The following is a 20,299-nucleotide window of genomic DNA, read 5'->3' as shown; positions in this document are numbered from 1 at the left end:
AATGGCACGTAGGCCATGTACCAATTTCAAATTTAAAATAGCCACTTTTTTATCTCATGGGCAAGTCTCAAGCTCAGGAGCTCAATTTGTTTAAATAATCCTTGAAATTGCTTGGGAACTTAGCCACAGAGTTTAAGTATATGAGCCCTTTCAAGTGATTAAATTCTAAATTAAACATAAAACTAAAGCATGAAAAATAACAGCTTGAGGTACAGTGGATTTTCACAGTAGATGACAGCATCAACTTTTAAAAGATTGTTTTTTCTTGGCTGTTGAACTATTAGGTATACTTAGGAGTATCAGAATATTAGAAGCAGTTCCTGTGTTCAATTAAATTGATGAGCTTTGTCGGTGATTTTAAGTCTATCTGGCATTCTCAAATGGGTATATCCAACATAAAACAAAATCACAATAAACTTAAAGGGAAAATGCAGTTTACACTTATTCATCCCTTTTATTGTTTCACCATCACTTTGATAAAGAAACAACCATTGCGACACTTGATGAAAATTATAGGGTTACAGAAATGAAGAGAAACTGCTCATCTAACATGAGCAGTAAACACAAAAGGAAAACAAACTTGAAGATTCCCCAAAGACCACCAAATAAAATTAAAATTCTGTGAATCATTGATTTTGTAGAAATGATTGGATGTTAAGGAAAAGAAAATTATTGTTCATCAAATATGCATGGATTACTGCCATACAAATGTATTGATTCCTAAGGACGTCTACCTGAATTCTTTAAATTAGGTGCCCTTAAAATGCTAGCTGTAAAGTTTAGGGACACTGTGTGCTATAGAAGAAAAAACATTAGTTAAAATCAATGCATTCTCAATATTGTTTTCAATATTAACATATTAACATATTAACATCAATGTAAGATAGCAGAACTGCTACCTTACAGTGTGTGAAGTTTGTCCTAATAGAACAAAGTTTTTTAATTACTGCAATTATTTAATACATGCTTGAGCTATTGGAAACAACCATCAGGACAGAGGAATTTCTATGCTAAAACTCATAAGTGCCAAGTTTTCTATCTTGAGATTGCAGTTAGTTTCTTTATTTTTACTAACTGCAATTTATATTTAGCTGTAACTCTTATTTCTGATCTTTTCTCCAGCCATTTTCTCCCTCTGTTTAGTTAGAACTCCCTTGGGATGCAGGAAATGGATGAAAATAGAGAAAAATAAATCGATCTTCCTTTTCTGGGAAGTTGGGCAGAGTTGTATGATACTCTCTGCTTTTAATGGAAAAACCTCTCAGACACTGCATATAGCAATATGTAGTGTCCCACAAAGCTGTCTGCTCCTTTAAGTCTCCTTAGAGTACCTCCAGGGCTACAGTGTCATGAAAAGGAATCCCAGGAAAGATCCATTAGCATGAAGTTTATGGCATGTATTTCCACTTTCTGCTCGTATTCTGTGCAATTCATGTTGCTTTTCCAGTCTTCTATAGCAAAACGCTTTTGAAGATAATGTAGGATATCCTATCAATAAAGGTACTTATTTTAACACCATCTGAATCTTTTACACAGTTAAAAAAGATTGTATGGGGGAGTCAAGGATTGCACAGAATGTATTAGCTCTTAAAGGATTTCAGGTCAATAGCAGCAATGTCTTGTTCTGTTATTTTTTAAGGCTAGTATAGCTTGTGTTAACTTTATGTGCTGATTGTTCCTTGGCAACAGAATTACCTCTAGCTCTCCTTCTAAAAATCTGTGTTGCTGCTGTTAATATTATTTTTTTCTTAATATCTTTTTCAGTTATACATATTTTAACAAAGTCCTTAGGTTTTTGAACAGGTTACATCTAGAAAAGTAAGCCCTAAGTACATGGAACTTGTTCTGTGCAATCAGCAAGTTAGAGGGACAGGTCACCACTCTTTGTGAATCAGGGTTTTTGGCTCATAGAAAAACATCTCATAGAGGTTTCACTATTTTCTTACTTTGTTCAATGCTGAGTCCTTAAGAAAATGAAAAAAAATGATGCATCTCATGAAATTGATAATGGTTGTAGTATTCATGTTGGAAAATTAACTCAGTCCCCAAAGTACAGCATTTTTAACCACTGTTGTATAGTGTTGTGAGGTGTTTATTGAAATGTAATGTAAATATAAGAGAAAGAAATTTGTCCATCAAACAAATAGCATTTACAGCTCAGATAAATGTCTTCTGAAATGTTAACATTACAGATGGTAGAATATGAAACCAATTTTAAGAAGGCCTTAACAGGCTGTGTTTTACTGTTTGATAGTAATTTCTCCACAACTTGCAGAAATTTGTTTTCTGACTCTTCATCTGCTATGAACCATTGTAAAAACATTTATGACGCGCCCAACAAGCCAAGCCAATTAGGCTGTCATTACCTCTTGGCATTAGTTTAGACTGCAGTTGCTTTCATACATAACTCTATAGATGCCATTTAATATCCCTTTCAGAACTGTGTATTTATATAGAGTATGCTGTTAAGCATGAAAGGAAAGAAAAACCCTGTTTCTTGATATGAAATAAACACGAGGCATTTTTAAAGCATTTTAGCATTGACTACTTAATCATAACTGGTAGGTCTAATAAGAAATCTGTGAGACGGAGGGAAAATACCAGTAATAAAAAGTAGACACAAAGAAACAGCTACAGTATAAGACTTGACTTCACTGTATGTGAAAGCAGACATTTTTTTCAAAGCTTTCCTGGTCTGTTTGTGTAGCTGGTTTTTGTCCTGTGATGCTGTGGATGCCTGGGCTGTCATTTGCAGCCTGGGAAAGTTCAGCAGAGGATGCTGTGGAAGTAGGCACTTTGAGAGGATCTGAGTGGGAAAGCCACTTGACATCTCAGCTGTAAAAGATTGAGAACAGAAGGTCATAAGTAGGTAAGTCTGGCAAGCATGGACTCCTTTCCCCCTATTTTTATATCATTATGTTAGGAAGAACAATCTGGTGGTATGTGCCATTTTTAACTCAACAGGGAGTTGTAATTCAGGTAGTTCAGGTTATAGGTTATAAAGGAAGGAGAAAAGCAAAAACTCAGTAGGGACTTCAGTCTATCACAGTAGACCAAGCCAACTAGAAGTGAACAGGATGGATGTTTTGTGTTAAAACACCAAATTTTAGGATGTCAAGAAGGAAAAAATCAGGGACACTGTAATACTAGAATACAGTCACAGGAAAAGCTGAAATAGTAAAAAGTCATAACTTTTATATTTTTGATAATTGGATACTTTCACTGACAAATGTAAAAAAATATTTTCCAAATGTTACCTAAACCTTTCAGTATACTTCTAAGCTGGGGAAGAGGTTTACCTAACACATTTCACAGGTTTAAAATGGAAATCACAATCTGTTCATCACTGTATGGAAAGCAGGTAGCATATTCCTTCCAGCTACAGAGGAATTTAGAAAAGAATATAATCACCTGGGTAATAATTGTACCAGAGCAGTTCAGTTAAAATTCTTTCTAACCTCTCACCTTCTAAAAAGGTGATTTTATTACACATTTTTATGTCCATTTGAATGACAGCAATCCAGTCATAGGATTATCTGGCACCTACTAACCTACAGGTATATTTGTACACATATAAATATTAGGTATAGAAAGTTATAAAAACTATAACTATATTCTAAGGGCTTTATTTGCAAGAACATCAGTATAATGCATATGCATGTTTCTGAAAACTTTGAGCAACTTGAACTGATTAGCAGTCTGTACTCTCTGTCTAATAAAATTCCTATTATTCATGTCCTAGCCCATTAAAAAGTATAACCTTAACGGGATGCATGACTCAATATCTTTAGCAAGGATTCAGATTGTTCAGAAGAAAGAATACTATTTTTTTTCCAAAAGCCTGTGTATTCATTAGCAAATGATGTGATGTAAAAGTATTTGATCAGTAGCAGAGCAGATGGTACTGAGCTCCTCTCATGTCTATCATGTGTAGTTTGCTTTTAATTAGATACATTCTGTCCTCTGAGACCAAAGAGTTCCACTCTAAATGTGTTTCACATTTTTTTGAAGGGCAAGTATTCCTTAGACACTTTTGGCTTTGACTGTGGACCCCTCAAGAGTGTCACACTATCATTTCATCTAATGCAAGTGGTGTTACCATCTTGTTAACATGTAATTGCTCACACCATCTTGACCCAAATAAACCCTCAGATGCCACACACATATTGCTATTTATTCTCACACCATTTCTTGCATAACACAATGATACCTATTGCTTCTGGACCTCCATGCTGCAAATTTGGATGATGTTCACTGGCAATGCACTCTAGGGAGAAGAATTAGATTTAGCAGCACTGTTGGGATATCACTTTAACCTCACATACCCCCAAATATCCCTCTGAATTTTCTTCTCCCTGAGAGAGAAAAAAAGGCAGAATTCCTTGTTTAAATCCAATTTATACATAAGAAAAAAAACCCTTTTCATTGAAAATTCCTACATATTATAAGTTTCCTAGAGAGGCTGTGAGGATTCCTTATTTATACATACTCAAAAGCTTATTGGACAAAACAAAGTCAACTGGCTGTAGTTGACTCTCTCTACTGAGCAAAGAAGGAGGTTGGATATCCGGGGATATCTTCCAACTTCAACCCTTCTGTGATTTTGTATAGCAACTGAAGTATGAGCACTAAAAAGACATAGCCTCCCAAAATATTTCTGTGTTACCTGCTTCCCTCACTTTCCTCCAAGAGAGACATTACTGTTTCTTCATAGTCCCCCCAAACCTCCAGCAGTCCCTTACAACCTCAACTATTCTATGAATCCTCAGACTTCTGACTTCTTTATCCACTGATTTGATCCATCATTTCTTGTGGGATGTGGACCTCAAAGATACTAGATAGTGAGGTTTGATAGTATTTTGTGACTTCTGTATTCAGTTCAGGAAACGTCCATCTCTTCTGTGCAAGACAGATCTTCTCCTGTCTGCTTTTGGTGTCTCAGTTTTCAGGGGAAATCACCCTCCTTTCTAGGGCCAAGCTTTGGCCGAAACCACTTTATTCAAAGACTGACCCAGTCCTGTCTCTATGGAACTCCCACCACTTTATGATGAGCCTTTAATACCCACAAAGTACACTACCTACCCCAGGTAGCCCTCAGAGATTAAAGAGAGATGCTTCAGACTCTTCAAGGGTTTTCACAACAACAGAAATTCTCAAGTAATTGTGTGAACCCATATGCAAAAGTGGTGGTAGGATCTGGGACAATGTTTGGAAAAGTTTGGACAGTTAAATGTGAATCTGAACAAAGTCTTATTTCTGGTTTAGTTTTATGTTAATAAATACTGAAAAGGTGTGAGATAAAATATTAGGAAATCCTGTGTCAAAATTCCAACAATTAGACATTCTTTAGAAGTGGAGTTTGGCTTTGTTGTCTGGTTTGGTTTTGTTTGGTTTTGTTTTTCTTTCTTTTTTCTTTTTTTTAATAGTGTGTAAATGGTGTAATCTGAAGGTCTCTGCTACTCACTTTATTTAAAAGGATAGAGGGGGTCAAATTTTTATATATTCTTAGGAAAATGCTTGTAACAACACTGAATAAAAACTTCATTACTTTTTCTTGATCCAAAACAAAATAATCGACAGGATCTCCCAACAAATAAAAGCATGTTTATATGATGTTACTTGTGTATTTAGAATGACTTACAAGAACTTTAACTGAATACTAGGTTACAAAAGGTATTTAATTTTGTAGAACTTCCCTGTTTTCAGAGACTATATTTGAGTGCACTGATTAATAATATTAAAAATATTTCATTGACAAAAGAATAGGGAAAAAAAACATTATTGAAAAAAAACAATTGCAGAAACTCACAGTAAGGGATAATCTGAAATTACATGGAGGCATATATTCAATTTTGTACCACCAGCAAATGTTATCTTGTAATGTTAACAATACATTTTAATTGGGCCTAAATCCTAATGGAACCAAAGGAAGTAATTGCAGATACACTTCAAGCACAAGACTTAATTAAAATTTCTTTTTTGTACAAAATTGTGGCCTTTCAACTAATTTAGGTAAACATGCTGGGAAATAATTAGAATGGCTTGTAATGTAAGATTTTTCTTGTAGTGGTATTGATCAGTCTTGGAAACACTTGTATAATCTTGATTTATAGCTAAAGCTTTATATTCCAGAAGTATTTGTGTATTTTGAGTTTCTTTGTATTTTTGTGGGGTTTTTTCCCCTTTCAAGGTGTTGAGGGTCCACAATACAGATGCTTAACTGGCATTTAAATTAAAAGAAATTAATCTCATAGGTTATTTCTTTTGAAAAACACTGCACTACTAGACAGTTGAGGTCCTACATAACTTTGAACAATATCTGTCAGTGAAACAGTATTCACCTAATTGAAAATATATTGAAAAATATCAAAAAGCTGTAATAGTTATTTTATTTAAATCCTTTATATTCTCCTTATGTTTTTTATAAGCTATAGCTTGAATATTTTATAGGTGTTGCCTTCCTTGTCTACTACTAAAAGCATTCAGTTGACTGTAACCAATTCAAGATTTCACTTGACATGACACGGAGACTACCAATTTAGTGTAATACATGTTAAATAAATAAACACAAGAAACAAGTATTTGAAATAAAAGACTGTTTTCCTATAAAAATCAAATTTTATTATTAGTCTATAAATCAAAATGATACAGGGATCGTGTAATTAATGATTTGACATTATCTCTCCAATGACAGTATCTTGACCTGTATTAGGTCATTAAATAATATACATAATAATATGCTTAAACATGATTAAATATTAGAGTTCAATCCCTTCCCATTCTAACACTTCAACAGCATTGCTCTGTAACCTAATCACTGTGGGGCCTTTTCTGATGCTAAGTGATCTTTTAGATATGCCATAGTTCACAATATATAGGCTTATTCATGCATGTGGACATTATGGTTTACTGTCTGTACCCTTCTGTGCTCCACTTGCAGTTTCACAGTCTTGGTTTGCCAAGACTAATTGGGATAAAGAAACTAGTAAAAAGTATATTTGGCTTATTCTCCATTTGACTTTTTTCAGTATTTTCCCTGTCTATATCAACAAATTCTGATCAAGCAGACCAAACCTTCTCTTGGATTGTCAGTAACTTTTGGTCACCTAGGCCCACAGCCTCCATTCCATGCTAAATTAATCCCTGTGTTTTGGGAGTAAAAATAAATAAAGGGAGTTGAGTTTGCTCTCCTCTAGCTTTTTTTTTTTTTTTTTAATCTTTGATTTTCAGGGAGTGCTTGAGTCATTACAGAGGGCCTGGTGATCCAAATACATTTGTAATAGTTGTTAAAATAGTCTGCTCACCCCTCAGGCAGATGGTGAAGCATCATATTACAAGTGATAAAGTGATAAGGGCAGACAGTAGAGAAAACACAGTTGTTCTGATTTCATAGGAATGGTTGGTCTGTTTTTCTTGGACAAAGATAAATCTGTCCTGGACCATTTTCACATAGTTGTACGTCTCTATGTCTTTTATATTTCTATTCAACAGTTTCAGACTTATGAGAAATAGAGTATCATTTGAGGGAAAAAAAGTTACAGAAAAAAATATTTGTAATTTTGATCTCATAGCCTAAGATGGATAGCAAAAAGAAATTATAAACAACTGTGGAAAAAGAAATCCCTAAGTTTTCTACAGGATCCTCTGTGATACACATGGTCCAGGTGTATAAATCTGTATGAGATTTAACAAGGCCCAATGCCAGGCCTTACACCTGGGTCACAACAACCCTGTGATAAGCTACAGACCTTGGGAAGTGTGGTTAGAGACCTGTAAGTTGGAAAGGGACCACCTGGGGATATTGGTTGACAAACGACTCAGTATGAGTCAGCAGTGTGTGCAGGTGGCTGAGAAGGCCAACGGCATCCTGGTTTGTATTGGGAACACTGTGGCCAGGAGGAACAGGGAGGTGATGGTCCCTCTGTACTCAGCTCTGGTGAGGCCACATCTTGAGCACTGTGTTAAGTTCTGGGCTTCTCACTGTAGGAGGGACAGAGAAGTGCTGGAGAGTGTCCAGAGAAGGGCAGCAAAGCTCATGAAGGGCCTGGAGCACAAGTCCTGTGAGGAGTGGCTGAGGGAGCTGGGGGTGTTCAGTCTGGAGAAGAGGAGGCTGAGAGGAGACCTTATGGCTCTCTTCAACTCCCTCAAGGGAGGCTGGAGTGAGGAGTCTGCTCCTAAGTGAGCTGTGATAGGAGCAGAGGGAATGGATGGAAGCTGTGCCAGAGGAGGTTTAGGCTGGATGTTAGGAAACATTTTTCACTGAGAGAGTTGTCAGGCATTGGAATGTCCTGCCCAGGACAGTGGTGGAGTCACCATCCCTGGGGTATTTAAAAGGCATTTGGACCTGGTCCTTAAAGACATGGTTTAGTTAGATTGTGGTGTTGGTCAAAGGTTGGACTGAATGATCTTGGAGGTCTCTTCCAACCTAAACATTCTGTGATTCTGTGATGCTGTCTTCTCCGGGAATGAGTTTTCTGTTCTAAGGCTGGTGCTGCTGTTGGTAAGGCAATATAGCATAATGCTAAGGAATACTAAAATACTTTTATGCTGATATCCCGCCTATTTCTAGGGCACTGCATATTTTAAAATCCTCTTGACAACTGGGAAAAGGGAAAAGGTAGTCCAATTTCTAGATTTTTTTTTTTTTTTTTAATGAAAAAAGAGGAAAGGCTGTTAAAAGTATGGAAGAAAAGCAGAGTATGACATAAAATATCAGTGAAGACTTAGAGAATAAAGGGAGCTGTAAAATTAGTATTACTGAGCTTTCATATAGAATAGAGGCCCAAATGTTTTTCAGATTTAAGCTAGCAAACTGTCATAGAAAAGTATTGGTTATTTAGTTTCACACAGAGCACATCAAGAGGGAAAAGTGTTGCTGTAAGAAAAGTACCAAGAAGTTGGTGTTGGTAAATGAAAAAGGACATTTAACTCATTTGAACATTACATTAATCATATATCCCATAATGTTTCCAGGAACCATGATCATGTGATGACGCAGCCTATATAAATGCAGTCCTCTCAGAAAGCCAGTCTTCATTCCAACTAATTTTTCACTATTATTTGTAAAAGAGAAGGATAGCTACTGCAAAGCAGACATTTTTACCTCATATTGTTATTCAACTACTTATTAAACCTTTCCCCCCTTCTCATTGTTTAGTCCCTACTACGTACTTGCCTGGTTTCAAAGATCCATCATTAGTTCCTTGTTTGAATTATATTATATTAGACAGACATGTATTAATGACAACATGTCATATTTTTTTCCATTTGAGTCATCATTGTTACAGTACTGGCAGGTTAAATATAACTTTTATTCTCTATTCCAGGAGAAAGTTTTTTAGTTTGAATTTTTAAAAAATACCAGTTTTTAAAATAATAAAACAATATCCAATTTTCTTATTTTTCCATGGTGCAGAATATGCCATTGCTCCATGAACTCATGGAATTCATTGACTTTTATGTGAACTCCCTAAGGGTACTATGTAGGCTACTAAATAAAATAAGTAAAGGTTTTGGAAAATCACATAAAAGAGAATAAAGAGACACAGAGTACAAAATTACAAAACACCATGATTGTGAAAATGTGTACAAAACACATCCCTAGGAGTCAACAACCCATCCTTGAGAAACAGAATTGCATGATGGAGGAAAGGGATGAAAGGGGGTGCTCCCTAAACTTATCTTGGTGTGAGAATGGGTATAGCCTTTCATGCTGGCTAATTGTATTTATCTCCTTAAATAGCATACTAAAATACCCTCCCATAGGCTAAAGAGAGCCCTACTAACACAAGGCCCCCTACCCTTTGAGCATGCATGGTGAAATTTTAAAGCAGTCGCTTTAGGTAGAAAAACTAGTTAATAAATCATGCATATGAATGCTAGAATATAATTATAGGTGAAGTAATTTTACACATTTCTCTGTATAAAAGAAGCCGTTGTGTTTTGGGAAGCTGTGCTAGCTTTTTGGCCTACTACCTAGCATCAGTCTCTGAGCAGGTATGAATTAAAGCAAATACCTCAACTCTGCCTGTGGATGGGCTTATTGCAGACCAGGTGATAGACCCTGCTTTTGGGGCAATAGTACAAGCAACAGAACTCAGTTCAAGAAATTTTACAGGTGTTTTTGTAGGCTTGCAGGCCTCAGCGCACTTCTGGGGAAATCAACAGTCAACTGCTCTGTAAAGTCCTGCAGTTTATCCTTTGGATGAAGCATTTTGTGCAGTACTGTTGCTACCTACAGAGCACTGGTAGGAATGGGAGCATTCCAGAGATTCCTGGCTTCGAGCCTAGATTTGGCGAGTTTAGAGGTTGTGCCTCTTTTATGACTACCTGTTTGTTTCTTCATAATAGATCATCATCATCATCATCATGTGGCAATGGGACCATTTTCAATAATTTCATTTATTTCAGCAATATTAGAATGAACTGAAATGATGAATTCTGCTGGGAATACAGAAAGCCCCAGAGTAAGAAAGGGTTCTTTTTTTGTTGTTGTTTGTTTGTTTTTAATTGAATGGTAAATGGCAAAGATAAAGCACTAATGACAAGACTCTCATACCTGAGTTGTTACCATTAATATATTCTGGGACACATCATATCAGTAATAGCACTGTGCAATATCAGCCCTAGTGGCAACAAATAGAAACACCAGACATATTCTGATGTGGAAGAAACAGAAAGCACTGAATACTCTTCGAAGTATACGATAGTGATATAGTACCTAGTAATCTTCTACATAAGGTCTATTCATGGTCTCTGATATTGCTGATTTTATGCATGATGTAAGATATAGTGTCACCCAGCCACTGGTAGTAACACATGTTAAAAGTATTCTACATAACAGTTTTTCCTTTAACTGAAGGTTTTCTATAGATGCTTACAGGTTTTCATTGCTTCAGAGTAGTTTTGAAAGGTTAATGTATACAAAGAAAAGAAATGCATAAATGTCATTGGTTCTGTCTACACTGGAAAAATAGAGGACAGATGGATATGCATAAATTGTTTTATAAAAATCTCATATGCAATTCAATAATGAAGGAATTATAAAGTACATATTTGAATAAGACTGAAAGAACTCAAATAAAGGATATAATTAATCATTTGCTAATGAGAGCAGAGCTTTAACAAAAGGAGGATAACATATTTCAAAATTAAATATTATCCAAATCTACATCAAAGTGTTCTTAAATTAATTACTTTCATAGATCATCAAATACTAGTAGCAGTCTTAACAGATGTTTATATTAGAATGAGTATGTTGATATGCAGTACAGTAATTTAAACCTGTTAGTTTGAAATGTAGAGAATATACTTTTTAACACCTGTTTTCGTTGGCACTGGAAAGGGCAACAGCAATCACATGGTCTTTCCAGTGCAGATGAAAGCAGGGTAATTGGTTATTGCAGTAAGATACTGCACTCAGCTGGGCAGACACTGGCAAAGGCCATGATTTAAATCAAGGTGTGTCTTCCAAATTAGAACTATAACCATGGCTGTGGATGCCTCTGCAGGTAAATGACATTTACTGCATTAATTTAAAGAGGTCTTTTCTCTGGCAGTTCTCTATGAGTTATACCGAGGCTGTTTTCTTAAAAACATAATTATAATAATAATCAAAATAATAATGACATCCTTAGTAATTTTTATTAAGCCTAAGATCTATTTTAAGAGCTATTCGTATGTGTGTGTGTGTCTGCGTATGTCTTATGCATTCAATATTCAAGAAAATACAGAGACTACTTGGATATAGTAATAGTCAACCAAATAGAGATCATTTCTGCACAGCAAATGACCTAGCTACATGAGGTACTTGGCTTAATATTTTGTTATGTCTTGTTTAGGAAAAAGTAATGTAATTTCACAGCACTGTGCACTTTTTCATATTTGCCTTGTCCTGTGCATGATGTATTGCAAAATTTCAACATATAATACCCAAAATAAATCTCAATTATATTCTAAAGTATTATTGGTTTTATATTCTTTTTTATGCTGATGATTTTGGGCAAAATAACACCTCTTTGAAGTAGTTGAACAAAGAACACTGTCTTTCAAATGAGAAAAACATAGCAGAGAAGATTGATTTACAGAGTCTAGTCCATAAATGGGTGTTTTTTAAAGCTTGTTGAAGAACTGCAGAATTCTGGTATAGCTTGTTGTCAGGCCTTCAATATTGCTCTTTGCTTCTTGGAAATAAAATCAGAAATTTCTCAAATCTGCTACTGAACATGAGAGTGTTTTGAATACAAAATATCTCTGAATGAGGTGCAAGGCTTTCATTGTTTCTTAAATATATTGCCACAGATGCAACAGCAGCTTGGGTGAGGGGCCCATTGTGTCCTGGAATGGGTTCATTGGAGCCATCTGGAACTGACTGGAACTTTCTGTGTCTGGCACAGGGCACAGCTTCTCCTAGCACTGACACCCAATACAAATGGCCAAAGTATAGAAACAGTAGGATAAGAAGGATGTTTATAGAGAAAAAGAAGAAATTCAAAGATCAAATCAAGGGAAAAAATCTGGATCTTGGTACCACTGCACAGCCCTAGAAGCAGGAAAACTGGGGTGTGGATGGTAGTACTCTCTTGAAACTACTACAGAAACTCAGATGAGGTTTCAAAGGGATTACCAATGTTTTGGCTGATCCATACTTAAGAAATTGATGTCAAAAGTAAAGGAAGTGTTTTTGCTCCAGGTTCAGCCATAGTTCCTCTTGTTACATTCTGCCAACCTGATGCGTAAACCAGAATCAGACTTTAGATGAACAAGAGTGCACATTGTAGTTTTCCTGTCTACAGTGTCCATGGAGGAGATCTATACAACAGTTCATAAATGAGAAGGAAAAAAGAGGTTCCTCTTGTGAAAAGAGTCAAGAGTGTATATACAGTGCCATAGCACTTTGACTCCTTTGGAAAAAGAAATACTATTTTTCATATTTTCCCTGATTTTTGAGGCCTAATTTCTGGACTACTGTAGCAAGAGAGCAATGAAAAATAGTTTCGCAAAAAAGATTCTTCAGAGCAATAGTTATGACTCAGAATATGAAGGCAAGAAGTTAGATTTCATTATAAAACCAGCCATTTTTGACCTTGAATAAATTACTTGACATTGCTGGTCAAGTTACAGACAATAACAGGTAAGAGTAGATAAAGAAAAAAAAATATTCTACTCCTTAGCAAATTTTTTCTAGGTGAAATAATTAGGCAATTTTCCTGCTTTGAAATATATTTACACTGCTGAAATTTTCCTATCAGTGGAAAAGCTCTGATTTCAGAGGTACTGCAAAAATAGGTTTGGTGTAGTGCTTCCCATAAGTAAGTACTTATGTAAGTACTTACAAATAAGTAAGTTCATCAGCTTTTTATTTTTCCTTGCTTCTGCTCTGAGACACAGTAGTTAGTTCTTTTGCTTGTGTTGTTGGTTAGCATTAACATTTTTGTTAAAAAAAACCTAAAACATTGTTGTTAAAAATCGATTTAATGCCTGGTTCCAGTCTCAATAGACCAAATTGGTTTTTGCTGTGGAATTAAGTAGGAACTGAAGTATGGCTAATTCGCTTGCAAACTTTATATATATATATACATATATATATATATATATATATGTATATATATATATAAAATATATAAAAATATATATATAACATAAACCATATAGAGACTATTATATACATAATATTCTCTATATATTAAATATAAAAAAATAGCAATTAAAAATTATTCAGTTGTTTTTTTTTCTTTTTGTTTTTTTGTTTTTTTCATTGTGTGTGTGTGTTCTGTTCTGTGTAGTGGTGTCCTTTTTGTTAAGTGCTATAAATTCCAAATTTGGAGTGTTGAAAATTGATATTATTAAATAAATAACAGAAATCCCCAAATGAGTAGGAACAAAGCCTTTAAACTCACATGCTGCAGGCCCAGTATTACCATCACTAAGGTCCCTTGGTGAAATTCACATGAACTGATGAAGCAGTGGTGGAAAAATGCCTTTTGAATTTAGACTGAGCTTAGAATTTAGAAGACTGCAGAGCTGCAGATAGGTCAATAGGTATAAAATAAAGGGCAGAACTCTAGAGGCCTTGCAGCAAATTAGTGCTTTATTGTTGGCAATTGCTCTTAGTCCAGAGTTGCAATGAGGTGCTTAGAGAAGGAAGCTACATTAATTTTTCACTAAAAACTCACTTGTTTGTGGATTATGGATGAAGTGAAATGTCTAGATTGCTTTTAATTCCCCTGCCCATCAGCTATGTCCCTTGTGGAATTTGAAAGATGTTTAAGGTGAGAATAAATACCAAAATTTACATTAATTATTCATAAGAGTAAAGATTTAAATGTTCATTTAAAAAAAATTAAAAAGATGGCAGCAATGGCTATCATCGTCAAATAGAAATAAATAAAAAGGAAAAGTGAAACGCTTTTGGTTTATAAACTTTTCTAAAAGAGTTATAGAATCAAACATGAAGGCCAATTTAACACAATCTTCACTAAAAAGCTACAATAGGTTTATTGTAAGATTAGGAGGGGACTGTCTCTAACAGTAAATATGAAAATGATGCATCATGAGCTAGTTTCTTTACTCCAATACACTCTTGCTTTCAAGCTTATCCAAGTTATAACAAATATTTGCTTTTATGAGGAAGATATTTGCTATTATCATACACTATGTTCTAAATTTAGTCCCTTCATTTTGTGATCACGTAGTTACATATAATCAGGAAAAAATTCCTAGAGCGTTTACTGACATGCAAAATGATTTATGTTTAACCTCTGTTTAGTTTGTTCTCTCTAACACGCTTTTTTCTAAATAAAACAAACTTCATATTTCTCAGCTTGAGGGACTGTTCTTGATTTTTCATCCTATTATTACTCTATATCCATAATGATGTTCCTGAAACAGTGTACAGTCTCTACTTAGTGCCCATTTTCTGATTCTTAGATGTATTTCTCACTTTTCAATTTTGATTGTTTTGTTTGTTTGTTTTGGTTCTGCTTTTTGAACTGGGAATAATTGTCCAAGTGGAATTTGCTTAGTAAATGAAATTGTATCACCATTTACTATGGTGATAATATTTCATGAACTTATTATGCAAGATCCCAGATGCACACGAGTGATCTGTATATTTGGAGTATATATATTGGGTAACTACAGATGCTCGTGAAAACACATTTTTTAGCTAGAAAGGAAAGGTACTAAAAGATATGCATTCAATATATGTGTTTGTCAGGCTTGGAATTGGAGTGCATATGACAAGCTGTGTTCAACCTGTCTGCAGGAGTTAATGTGTTTTGGGGAAATAAAATAACTGAAAGTACATTTACTGAATGTAGTGGGAAAGGCATTTTTTCAATACACAGTATTTCTTAAAAGAGACAAAATTGTGTTTATTCAGTTTAACCAATTCACTATTCAGTATAACACTGAGATGTGTTTTGTCAGAGAAACTGCTTCAAGCTATTTACTTCAAGTTTGAAAGAGCTTTCTTGGAGTGAATACACTTTCTCTTGGGCTATGCCTCTTTCCAATTTCAATAGCAGATTGACTGTGTTGAATACATGTTTTCAGTAATCATACCTGTTTAACAAAACGTAAATGATAAAATTGCTGGGAAATATAGCACTTTTTTAAGTTCAATTAAGTACATTTAGTTATATGTGCTGGAGCATATCTATAAACATACTACCCCATCTGAGACTTCAGAAAGATCCTTGGCATACTTTGTAGGCAGTTACTAGAATTTCTGGACTTCCAGAATTTGAGCTTTGCAGTCTAAAACCATTGAGTCCAGCATGTTCATAATCAGGCAGGAAAATTAAACTTATATTAACAAATTATTCTATCAGCCTCTGCCAAAACCTATGTTGCCCGGTATTATAAATGATCCAAACTTGCAGTTCTGCTTTCAGACATTTCCAGATGATTTTCTGGGTTTTGTCAGTCTGGCTATCTCTAAAAAGACATCTATTGGCAAATCATGTACCTGCTTTTGTCTGTTTAAATATGACCGTAAACATGCTAAAATTATACATTTCTCAAATTTGGAAATCTGTTGAATTACTGATGAGTAAAATTCCATTTTTCAGGATTATTACAATGGTGTGTAAATGTAGTGAAAACAGGAAAGAAAAAAAAAAAAAAGGAGTCTTCTGTACTCTATCAGCTGAAGAAAGGGCATGGTAGGTAATATTCACAATTATGCTTGAATATTTAAGGACATAAGAAATTCTTATTCCAAGTCATAGACCCTTTATCCTTAATATTCACCAGATGTTTTAAAGTATAGAAGGGCTTTCATAAAAACTGGCAGAACCATTTCATCTAAAGGTGGTTGTAATATGAAGCAGCAAAGTTCTTGGATTATGTAGTCAAATTCCTACTGTTCTTGATGATAAAGAAATAAGGTAATGAGGGCTGAGCACCTGTGAGCAGCTGGGACAGTTGATGGTTGCTTAAGGCTTTTCACACTGTGGCCTGTTTAATTGTCATACATGTCTGCAGACAGCTGTGGATGCTCTAAGTCAGTATGTGCTTAGAAAGGAGTTCAAAGGAGAAGCAGTCCCTCAAGTGCTATTATTCACAAAACTATCTCCTTTGGTTCAGGAAATCCCTGGATGAGTGTGAGAGTGTATTAGGGAAGTGTCACTGCATGGTCCATTTGTTTTCATTATTGAATATAGAATAGAATAGAATAGAATAGAATAGAGTAGAAGGGTAGAATAGTGCAGTTGGAAGGGATCTACAAGGGTCTTCTAGTCCAACTGCCTGACCACTTCAGAGCTGAAATCTTAGCTGTTCATTAGTGACTCCACTGAAAATAGAATACAGGCCTAGGTGAATCCTACTCCGGTCCTATGTGGTCATGCTTATGGTTTTATATTATTTGCACTATTTCAGGTTAAACCCTGGGGACAAAAAGTAGAAAGGATCTCTCCGAGTTGCATTTAGATGTCCATTTTGTAAATTGCAAGCATCTAAGCAGGAGCTATGTTTATAGATTCCCTTTATAATCAATGTAGAGAAGTAAACAATCTAGTGAAGCTTGCTTAGAATGTTTCTGTGAAGGACGTTTATTGTGCCAGATTCAATGATCCATTTCTAAACAGATTTTTCCATTGCAGGCATTGGTCAAACCAGTTACTTATGTAGCTCACTGAATACCAGTCTAGGAGCATTAGTACATAAGTAGTAGATTAATTTGCTCATAGAATTTGGAAAGTAACAAAGTACCTATTAAAAAAGAAAATACCTTGAAGATTCATGGTTTTTCATGATACAACTTTAGATACCATTTCTACTGGAAGCATGTTTCAAATGATTAGAGGATAGAGTGGGGATCTTCTATAGTCTCAGGTGAAAAGGCCTTTTCCAGTTAAGGAAGCATATGCATACACAGGAACACCCTGCTGAATTAATTTCTTGTCATATGCCTTGAATTATTTCTTGTTGAACGCTTATGGGTACATAGTATTGACGTTGCCGTGCATATATATATATGTAAATATATATATGTATATAAAAAAACAAAGTCCTGGGGCTGTATTGCATGTATCAAAACCTTCTACCTTTGCTATCATTGTATTACTGTAAAGATTTTAATTGTGCTACAGCAAAGAAAATTATTGACACTTTGATATTCTAGCAGCCCATAGTGGGATATTACTAGCCAATGGGCAGTGCAGTACTGCTCATACTAAAATGACTGCCTGATACTCCTGCCACACCTATTTTAACACTTGAAGGTTTGTGAACTGTTGATTATAGACATGACTATTTAAAGTCTGGCACTTGGTTTCTTTTTTTTATTTTTTTTTTTGTCAGTGGAATTGATTTACTGTTTAACAGTGTCGTTCAAACCTGGTCAAAAGAGTATTAGAACTGCAAAAATCCTTCTCTTGTAACACATCAGTGTAATTTGCATAACCTGGTTTGCTGTGCCAGCTGAAAGCTGAGATTCATTAGACAACCTAGAACATTATAAGATTTGTCTATAGCACTAATGTCCAGATTTTACAGAGTATAAGTGTTCTACGGGGTAGCTCCTGAAAGCTTGAACATTTCATTTAGTATCTTCATTCAGTAAAGTGTTTATGTCTTTTTGTATTCAGCTATATAGTCAGCCTTTGTTCAACTATAAATATCTTGCTTATTTTGTACCCAAAACTTGATCTATGTCCTTCTGGGTTGACAGACATTTGATGAGAGCTGGATATGTTCCTTCCTGCAACTAAACATCTTTTTTAAGACGTGTTTTTGCAGTTAAATTCAGTCAAATAACAAGGGTTATTTCTATCTTGGAGTGAAGACAGACAAGACTGGAATATTCCATTGTCATCAAAAAGACTGTGGTTTTAAGTCACTCCAGGCTACTACTTATTTGTACTTTTTTCTAGCATTAATAACTGATTTCTGAGATACTTCCTGACTTTTGAGGGTTTTATAAAAATTTACAGAGGACAAATAACTGTTTTATCCTGTTGTGACCTATGATTACACCATTCCTCCCTAAGTCATTCCTAGATTGATGATGTTTAAAAAAAACTGATGTGGAAATCCTTTTCAACCACTTATCAGTGTTTCACTGAAAATATACTTCCAGCTGTCTGCTTTGAGGATATTTCCCCCTAATTTTAATTGTCGAAAGCCATCATGTTTTATCTCCACTCTATCTTTAAACATAACAGAGGTTAATATTATCTGTTCCAGTATTCAGAACACATGCTTCAGTTAGTCCTTCCCGAATACTTGTTGTATTCTAGGTTGTATTACCCTACTTTAAACAGTTCTCTTACTGGAATTTAGTCAATTAATCCTAAAGAATTGCTTTGCTGACCTTCCTAAAATGTTATAATACCTCTTACAATAAAAAAATCAATGAGAGTTGAAAATGGGAATCTAATTAGGGAGAATAATGAACCTGTGTCACAATAGCAATGAAATAGCTAGACATAATAAAGGTGAGAGATTTGGAGCCTTGGAGGCGATGAGCGCTAGTGGCGCAATAAAGGTAATACAGTGCTTGAGAGTGAGCTAGTCTGTGGCTGTGAGTTTCACCTTTTATTGGCCCCCTGGTCTTGCACATGCTCAATTGGGGGCCTGCCCTAATTGGGCACAGGTGGATTTGATACCGGCTCACACCCACTTCTCAGTAATCAGAGGCGTCTGATTGCTTTGTTCCACTGCAGGTAACTAGTTCCCAACTGATGGAACAACGAGTTCTGACACAGCTATAATGTGTGGCTGCGACATGAATGTAAACGCATACAGGGTTATGAAAACAGGGAAAGGTCACACTCTAAAAACATTATGATAAGCTGTTAAGGATTTCCAAAAAAACAACTGAACACTTATAAATGCCTCAAACAATAGTAAGAGGTGTATATTTGATTTGCAGGATCAGTGGTTTTGGCGAGTCAGAAACAACAGGGTGATGGATGGATACCCCATGCAGATTACTTATTTTTGGAGAGGACTGCCTCCCAGCATTGATGCCGTTTATGAAAACAGTGAGGGGAATTTTGTCTTCTTTAAAGGTAAGAAAAGGAGAAAAGTAAGGTCTTGTATAATATTTTTGGCTGTGATGATTTGTTGGAATACATCTTGCTTTTATTTGCTCATCCACTATGAAACTCTGTTTGAAAAATGTATATTAGGAAGTGAGAATTAAGACTTCCTAGACTTGGCTGGGTTTTTTTGTATTTGTTTTTTTTGTGGTTTGTTGGAGTTTGGGTTTTTTTTTTGTTTGTTTGTGGGTTGTTTTTTTGTTTTTGTTTTGTTTTGGTTTTTTGTGGTTATCTTTGCTCTCCTTCCATTTGGAAATGAAATTGGCAAGTATTTAGATGGAGTCTGGGCTATATATATCTCTCAATGTACTCCACTGTTATTTTACCTGAGAACTGTGATGATTGGAGTTTATGGGTGGGAAAAAAATATCATTTTCACAGATGTGTATTTAGTATTTTAAAAGAAGTATAAACTCAAGAAAACGTGTTTTATGGATTAAATAGTGGATAATAATTATTTTCAAAGTTTCACTCCAGACATTAGTAGTTCTCCAACATTAAAGCTGAACATGCATCTAATTTAGATTTAATGAGAAATTTATTCTAAATGTTAAATAAATACCCATTTAGCAACACAAGTGTAAAAACCATGTAAACTACATTTTATAAGACGATTTGAGAGAGGAAAGAGGAAACCGAATAGGTGTTTGAAATTGTTCAGCCATTTAGTATTTATTTATTTAATATTTTATATTAATGTGAGTTATTCACTTGAAAGGCAGGGGGAAAAAAAAGTAGAAAAACAAAGA

General features: G+C 35.0%; 1 protein-coding gene across 1 annotated transcript in view; it reads left to right on the top strand.

Annotated features, from left to right (window-relative positions):
• The window catches only part of MMP16 (matrix metallopeptidase 16), a 166,267-nt gene that overhangs the window by 127,330 nt on the left and 18,638 nt on the right, over positions 1-20,299 (top strand). The window contains exon 7 of the mRNA XM_030445245.1: positions 19,382-19,520. Coding sequence (XP_030301105.1) covers positions 19,382-19,520 — 139 coding nt within the window. The remainder of the gene's footprint in view (positions 1-19,381; positions 19,521-20,299) is intronic.

Source organism: Calypte anna, chromosome 2 (assembly GCF_003957555.1).
Source record: "Calypte anna isolate BGI_N300 chromosome 2, bCalAnn1_v1.p, whole genome shotgun sequence".
Lineage (NCBI taxonomy): Eukaryota > Metazoa > Chordata > Aves > Apodiformes > Trochilidae > Calypte > Calypte anna.
The sequence above is the reverse complement of the archived record's forward strand: the minus strand, read 5'-3'. Positions and strand labels throughout refer to the sequence as shown.